We start from the raw sequence: 8,780 nt of genomic DNA on the forward strand, positions 1-8,780 counted from the left end.
TGGAGCGGCGCCGCCATCTTTGTTAATGGCACAGCTGCCGCCATCTTTGAGCTGGGCGTGTGTGCAGGGCGGGTCCAACCGCCTTGCTCATTGAGAGGCGCCGCCATCTTTGTAAATGGAACAGCTGCCGCCATCTTTGAGCTGGGCGTGTGTGCAGGGCGGGTCCAACTGCTTTGCTCATTGAGAGGCGACGCCATCTTTGTTTAGTGCTTGGCGGCCGCCATCTTTGAGTTGAATGGGAGTGCGGGGCGGATGTAACTGCTTTGTTCATTGAGAGGCGCCACCATCTTTGCCTAGGGCAGGGCAGCCGCCATCTTAGTGCGGGTAGGAGTTGCGCTGCTTCGGGCGGCGCGTTAGGGTCGGCCATCTTTGTCTCCGGCACATTCGCCTTTCCAGCGGGGCCTGATGGATGGCCGCGCCCCTCACAGGGAGCCCAATGTAGACAGTGTGTGAGTGAGCATGTTAATGTCCCAGATCACTGGTGTCTCTCTCAAAATATCAGGCCCAGACTGCTCTCAGGCTGAAAAGCCTCCGCTTCTTCTCATCGTTTAATGATATTTACAATCAGAGTAAAGGGACATTTCCCCACATTCTTCAACTGCTCTCTGAACTTAGTCTGGGTCATGGCATAAATCCCAGTGTTTGTGCAGCAACTCAGCATCTGCAGCATCAATCCCATTTCCTGTACATACATAGGTAGAAGTCCAGGCACATACCCGATGTACAACATCCGGTTCCATATATAATCCACCAAAAACACAGCCCATAACAGGATGAAATTACCCGAGATAACAAGCAGTAAAATGATGGATTTCCTGCGGCTCTCCATCTCTGGGTCTCTGGGACTCTCCCCACTGCTGGGACCCCGGAGTCTCCTGCGGGCTCTGCTGGACACTAAAATGTGTCTGACGGTGACAGCATTGAGCAGCAGAATCACAACAAATGGGATCCCCGGGGTGAGAATATAATGAAAGAACTCGATTAAACCCCAGACCCGTGACCTCATAACATCGGTTGTTACATCACAAAACCAGGGATTGTTCAGAAGCAGATACCGATCTGTTAACATAAAATACCAGAATATGTTCTTTAAACTGCTCAGCACAGTCACTGTTCCCAGAACCACAGCCGCCGTTTTCTCGGTGCAATATTTAGTTTTCAGCTTCTGGCGACAAATGGCCACAAATCGATCAAAGGTGAAAGTGACGGTGAACCAGACAGAACAGTCTGTGGCTGCATAAAGCAGGACGGCGTGGATATTGCACACGGGGATGGACCGCAGGAAAAGAAACTCTCTCCAATAAACAATCGGAATCTGCCTCAATATCAGGTCGAGGATAACGACCAGTAGATCCGCCGCTGCCATGGCCACCAGGTAGCGAGTGACACATTTGGAGAGACCGCACTTTCCCCGAGACAGGATCACAATCGTCACTAAGTTCACTGTGAGCAAGGGAAATAAACGGTGAAATTAGACATCAGGCTGGGAGCAAGAGCAGCAGTTTCTTGGAATTCGGGGTAAAATCTGCAACTCGTTAGCGACATTCAATGATATAATCTAATTATATTACCTGTGGAGCTGAATACAGGTTTATTGTAAGAATAATCGGGAATACTTTGTTGAATCAATAAATGAAACCGGGATAAATACAACATGAAAGTAACAGGTGATTGATCAACGAGAGTTTAAATGATAGATCTGCCTTTAGCCCAGCAGACAAAAGCACCGTCCGAGGTACCGGGAATGCAAAGGACCAGAACCTCTCAGGAAGCGGTCGTTTCCCGGGATCAGTCAGCATTTGGAGCGGTGCAATTCGCTTCTGTGCCCCTGTGTTAGGGAGGGGGAAATCCCGCTTGGATTCCGGGTCCTGGTTCGAATATCTATTAATGGCCCAGAAATTCGGGTCTCTATGGGTGAGTACGCACGGGGTACTCACCCGTAAGCCCAATGGAAGTGCCGGGTTCCTGCATGCACAGCGCATGCGCGGGAAACCAGCACTTCCGTTCCCCTGAATGCAGGGGTTAAGAGGTCGAACACTTGCACAGGAGAGGCTGCGCGTGCACATCGAACTTAGCTTTTTTGGCAGGTTTTCCCGGGAGGGTTAGTCTGCAGAAGTTACACATTTAAAAAGCAGGCATAAGGTCTGCTTTTTACAAGGTAAGTGGTGAATTAATTAAAATTAAAACATTTTTCCAGAGCTTTATTATTTTTAAATACTTTAAAGAAAGGTAAGTTTATTTTTAGTCCCGTTAGAAAATAAAATCATTTTTTTCAAAAATTTAAATTATTGTTTAAAAGTTATTTCATGTAATTTATAGTTTATTTTAAAAATGTGATTTAAAAAAAAAATTCTTTGAAGATTTAGTGATGTTTTAGGGCCCGTAGTATTTCTAAGTTTTGACAGCTCTTCCTGTCAAACTTATGAATGGAGCATTCCATTGGCTCCCCATGGCCCACGTGATCCCAGGAGACGCATCAAACTAACTGCGCCCCTGGGATATGCAAGCACTGCGCGCCAGCAGTTGGAGCAGGCCCAGGATTGGAATTCCAATGGGGGCCCACAGCTCAATGGCTGGCGTGCAAGGTAAGTGCAGATTGGGAGCTTACACCCGTGGGAAGCCTCTGACCCGAATTTCTGGGTCATGATATTTAGGGCTGAAAATGAATGCAACTGCAAAATACAGAAACTGCAACCTTGGCGAGCAATCATTACAGGCAATTGTATTTAAAATGTACGGATGTAATATGCAAATACTAAAACAATGGGGCAGTAATTCGGGTCGGTGGCTTGCCGCGCGTGCAAGCCCCCGATATGCACTTACCCGACGCGCCTGCGGTTCACCTCCAGGGACGCCTGGAATTCCATTTTGAAACAGAAGAATCCCGGGCAGCGTTTGACGTCACGCCGCCCAGGAGTGCAGCCAGCGAGAAGCCTGGAGCGCGCTGTGCAAGTGAGACACGCCCCTTAAGGTCTTATTGTAGTAGGACACGCCCCCAATCTCTCCAAGCAGCTGCAGAGGACTTTCTAGTTACACAGCTGCAGGGAAAGTAAGTTATCTGCTATTTTATGAATGTTTTGTGAACTTTTATAAAATATTAAAAACGTTTACATTATTTTGAAGAATCTGAAGTGGTTTTAAACAGAATTAAGGCAATTTAAAGACTTTTAAAAGCCCTGAAAGAATTTTTTTTATTCCATTTATTTATTTAGCAATGTCGTCGTCATACGTGTCTTCACACTGTTACCTTTGGGGAACTGTATGAAGTGGTGGAAGGATTTATGGCCGTGATTAACGCTCATTCCGTGACCATAACTATCTTTGAACCAGCCATTAGGGTGGTTAGTCCTATGGCGGGAGGGCTTTACGGGCTCCCACCAGCTATACAAGGAGGGGGGGCCACCCACACCCACGGACGCAAATATCCCGCTGGATGTCAACCCAGAATTTAGAGCCGGAGCTCCGACTTCCACTTGCCGGGACTGTGTGGAGCGGGGTTCGAAACCCTACCCCGTCTGGCCCAGCGGCGGGGATCCTACCGCTACGCCAAAGGCCCAATCCGATTAACACTGTGAAATGGCTGGAATGAGCACAATTCACGGCATTAAAATAACTCACAATTGAACTGATGATGACCTCAGCAATCTCCTCAACGAGATGGAGGCGCAGCGCCTGCTCATCATTGGTAATGAGAAGTCAAAGGCGCCGCAAAAAGGACAGATGATAGCTTGGTCTTTCAAGTGGCAGCATAGGGCTCCAGTCACGGGGAGGGAAAAGGCGCAGGAAACGTATGGGTGTCACCTTTTGCACGGAGTGGGCCTTTTGCGTAGCGGTAAGCATCCCCGCCGCTGGGCCAGAAGGAGTAGGGTTTTGAACCCCGCTCCAGACAGTCCCGGCATGTGGAGTCGGAGCTCCAACTATAAATTCTGGGTGGACATCCAGCGGGATACTTGCGTCCGCGGGTGTGGGTGGCCCCCCCCCCTCAGATGGGTTGTGGGAGCCCGTAAAACCCTCACGCCATAGGACTAACCACCCTAATGGCTGGTATGAAGATGGTTATGGTCACGGAAGGAGTGTTAACGTGGCCAGAAATCCTTCCACCACTTCATACAGTTCCCGAAATGGAACAGTGTGAGGATATGTACGATGATGACCTCTTGCGCAATGCACCTCCTTGGACCCTCAGTCGCAGATGCGAGGGGGCAAATCGTGCAATTGTTAAATTTTTCATTTTATTGACATGTAAAATGTTGGCCCAGTAATTCCCTTCCAAACGCGGGAGTGCGGTCGGGGTACTTACGCGTCTGGCCGGAGGAAATGCCGGTTTTCTGCATGCACAGCGCATGCGGGGAAAACCGGCATTTCCTGTCCTCTGAACGAAGGGGTTCAGAGGCAGAACGCGTGCGACTGTACAGGCAGCGCGTGCGCAGTAAAATTCGCTGCTTTCATTCATGCTTTCAGTGAGGTCAAGTCCTTACAACTTACACATGAAAAAAGCATGAGTACAGTTGCTCCAGAGGCTGCGGAGGAAGATATTTCTTATCGTGGAGCTTCTGAAAGGCAATATTTTTGTTTGGGAAAGGGAGGAAAGTTATTTTAAGAAATGCTGAGGTAAGTTTTAAAGTTTATTTTTGTTTTTTAAAACGGGTTTTCAGTACTGTAGGTAGAAGGATCAATTGTGGCTATGTGAATTGAATTTGCTGTGTTTATTAAATGTAAAAATGACTCCAACATTTTTAAGAAAGAAACTTTTCATCAGTAATATATTCTTTTAAGTAATTATGTATGTATGTCTGTATATATTCCTTTGCGTGTATGTATATATTCCTTTACTTATGTGTATGAATGTATGTATTTAACTATGACTTTCAGAGAAAGTAACTTATTGGAAAATCATAATTAAAATGATACACTCATACACAAAAGTAAAGGAATATAAAACATACATACATATACGTAAAGGAATATATGCGGACATACATACATAATTACTTATTACTGATGAAAAGTTTCTTTCTTAAAAGTGTTGGAAATGTTACATTACTCATTTTAGAACACTCATTCTCACATTCAATTCACAGAGTCACAATTGCTCCTTCTACCTACCGTACTGAAAACACGTTTAAAAAAAAAAAATTAAACTTTAAAACTTACCTCAGCATTTCATAAAATAACTTTCCTCCCTTTCCCAAACAAAAATATTGCCTTTCAGAAGCTCCACGATAAAATATATTTTCCTCCGCAGCCTTGGAGCAACTTTACACATGCTTTTTTCAAGTGTAACTTGTAAGGACTTACCCTCACTGAATCCATGAATGAAATCGACGAAGTTCACTGCGCAAGTGCAGCCTGTGCAGTCGCACGTGCTGTGCCTCTGAACCCCTTCGTTCAGAGGACTGGAAATGCAGGTTTTCTCCGCATGCGCTGTGCATGCTGAATGCCGGCATTTCCTCTGGCCAGATGCGTGAGTACCCCGACCGTACTCACGCGTTCAGAGAGGAATTACTGGGCCATTACTGATGAAAAGTTTCTTTCTTAAAAGTGTTGGAAATGTTACATTACTCATTTTAGAACACTCATTTTCACATTCAATTCACACAGCCACAATTGCTCCTTCTACCGACCGTACTGAAAACCCGTTTAAAAAAAAAATTAAACTTTAAAACTTACCTCAGCATTTCTTAAAATAACTTTCCTCCCTTTCCCAAACAAAAATATTGCCTTTCAGAAGCTCCACGATAAAGTATATCTTCCTCCGCAGCCTTGGAGCAACTTTACACATGCTTTTTTCAAGTGTAACTTGTAAGGACTTACCCTCACTGAATCCATGAATGAAATCGATGAAGTTCACTGCGCAAGTGCTGCCTCTGCAGTCGCACGTGCTGTGCCTCTGAAGCCCTTCGTTCAGAGGACTGGAAATGCCGGTTTTCTCCGCATGCGCTGTGCATGCTGAACGCCGGCATTTCCTCTGGCCAGACGCGTGAGTGCACCGGCCGTACTCACGCGTTCAGAGAGGAATTACTGGGCCAATAAATACAAGGGCACTGCAGTTATGAAGATAATTGGGCTGTTAGGGGTGTTTTGAAGATTGAGCTTTCTACATATTGTTGAAATACATAAATTGTAGCTCATTGAAAGGAAGATTTTCCAAATAACATTTCAAAGAATGGACTCTGAATTAAAATAAATAGTTGTATTTGACCATGTAATCTCCCCTACTAGCAGCATAATCACACCGCCTATCGCACAGGCAAAGTGCTGCCGATTGTTTTTGTAAAACATCTGAACAGAAATGGAAGAGATTTATCCTTGTACTTTTTCATCTGCTGGTTTTCACCTGTGCAGAGATTATTAGATGAGAAAATATGACAGGATTTTCTTATCTTCAGTACTTCAGTTACAATCAGTTCGGATTGTTTATCCTGCAATACAGCAGGACGCAAGAGAGAATCACTCTGTGTCTCACTGAGAGATCCACTGAACTGTGACAGACAGGCATGGGATCCAGTTGTAAGTTCAAAACAAAGATTGGAAATAAACGCATTGATATATATCTGACTGAACGCTCTTTGAGAATGTAAATTATCCTTGTATTCCTATTCTAACCATCAGACGCAGTGCCACTAATGCAGAACTGGAGATGTTGGGAAAGGAGACACTGATTGGAACTGAATGATTAGCGGATATTTCAGACATTTGCTGATATGATTGTGGTCTGCCAGAGTTTGTTCCTGTGACTCCGTGTCAGTAACCACACCGAGCATTAGGTGAACACAAAAGCAAATTACTGTGGATGCTGGATATCTGAAGTAAGAACAGAAAATGTTTCAAATACTCAGCAGATCAGGCAGCATCTGTGGAGAGAGAAACAGAGCTACCGTTTCAGGTCGACGACATTTCACCATTAGGTGAAAACAGTCCTCAACCAAGACAACTTTCTTCTGATCAGTGACAACTGTTCAGTGTAGATAGCAGAACGAAATTCGTTAAATAAAGAGTCTTGTCCAATATATTTTCCTGCGTTGAATATAGCACAATTGAATCTTGGTAACACCGTATCACCTTTGAGAATCAATAGCCGAGAGCAGCGTGGATAGGACAGAGAATGACAAGGAGTGAAATACAGTTAAACATGATTTATACATTTATTAGCCGGATACAGGGACCTACCAGGGACAACAGCAGAGCGGGGGTGTGGGGGAGTAAATGACAAGAACAGTAATACAATGAAACATGATTTACAGAATTAATAGCATTACCAGGCTCACCAACAGTAGCGCGAATGTTGCAGTATGTTTAAACAACAACCCATGTGGTAAGAAAGATGCAACAACTTGAAACACAGAATACCATTAATAACTGAGTAACCCACGGTAAATAGTAAGAATAATGTTACAGTGTAACATGGTTTATATAATTCATAACGGGAAATTGATACTTACTAGGAACACCAACAGCAGCGAGAAGGGGATAGTAAATCTTTTGTACATCATAAAATATTCTTGTTATCTGATATTCTTCAAGGAATGACACAGTGTATCTGGAATCCATGCATTCCCTTCTGTGAGAGGCTGGTGCTCTGTGTGCTGGAGGCAGCGCGCTGACTGTGTCAGGTCACGTTGAAGGGAGCTCCTTATTTAGAGCAGAGGGAAATCCCTGAGTGACCTCATTAGGCCTCACTGTAACTGGCATTAATTACAGTCATTGAACAAACAGACTCATTGAACCATTGTCACCACAACACTTCACTGCAACACAGTCTGAAATACCTGAGGTTTAATCTGCTCTGAAAATAATTTTATACATTGCTACCCATAGATTTCATTCCATTCAGGCTCAGTTTGAGTGCCCAGTGAGTAACTGAGCCACACAGAGCAGGAAAGTCCCAGTCTCCCTCCCCGGCCTCTGCTGAGTGAGCCTGATCTCACAACCAGTGTAGTACCCAGCCCCACACACACAGAGCAGGAAGATCCAAAGCTAGATTTTGAAAGCAAAATGTTCTAGCACTGTTATCCTGCTGTTAGAAACTAGAGGAGCCTAAATATATGTTAGTTATGCGAATGAAATTGTGATGCGAATAATACTGCGTTTAACTGATTGTATGTTTTTGCTCGAGACAAAAAAGAGATTAATGTATAAGTTGTGCCTTACTGGGACTGCGTATGTTTCGATATCTTAGGATATCTTAGTTAAGTTAGAGGATGCACAACATCACACATAGAGGCCCACAGCATGACATTGCCTCCCAGGATTGGCTCTCTGTTGTTTGTAAGTAAGGATTTTGACACAGCATCCCACTCCCCAGTCCACCCCTCCCACCGCATACCCACTCCACTGCTCCCTACCCATACCCCACACTCGGCGACTCCAAACACTTCACCCCTTACCCCAACCCACGGCAGCCCAGCCAGCAATCCACTGCACAACACCAAACTCCTGACCCTCACGGATCTTCCGGTTTTGTCCACTTATTTCTTTCAATCTTGCTCCGCATTAACTCTTTCAGCTTCAGCGGGAACCTCTTCCATGGAAGATGGTATTTCAGCATGTTTTGTATCTGGGAACAGACGAGAATCACCCAGTGAGGAGTCAGGTACACTACAGCAAGATCACAGTTACATGACGCCCTGGCAGGGAGTCTAAGGAACCATTTCCCAGCCCCTAACACAAAGAGAATCGCCTCCCATTAACACAGTTTTGGCCTCCTTACCGAATGAAAGACATACTTGCCTTAGAGGGAGTGCAGCGCAGGTTCACTAGATTGGTTCCTGGGCTGAGGG

General features: G+C 45.1%; 1 protein-coding gene across 1 annotated transcript; it reads right to left on the minus strand.

Annotated features, from left to right (window-relative positions):
- Positions 1 to 515: 515 nt before the first annotated feature.
- Positions 516 to 7,594, minus strand: LOC147092095 (putative G protein-coupled receptor 139). Its single transcript, XM_085975621.1, has 2 exons — positions 7,443 to 7,594; positions 516 to 1,443 (listed from the first exon to the last, which is right to left on the minus strand). The coding sequence occupies exons 1-2, from the start codon at positions 7,549 to 7,551 to the stop codon at positions 542 to 544; spliced, it is 1,011 nt and encodes a 336-aa protein (XP_085831747.1). The 5' UTR covers positions 7,552 to 7,594; the 3' UTR covers positions 516 to 541.
- Between the last annotated feature and the right edge of the window lie 1,186 nt (positions 7,595 to 8,780).

This window comes from Somniosus microcephalus, unplaced genomic scaffold (genome assembly GCF_052327205.1).
Source record: "Somniosus microcephalus isolate GS21.2 unplaced genomic scaffold, FLI_Smic_1.0 unresolved_chr2, whole genome shotgun sequence".
Classification (NCBI taxonomy): Eukaryota; Metazoa; Chordata; class Chondrichthyes; order Squaliformes; family Somniosidae; genus Somniosus; species Somniosus microcephalus.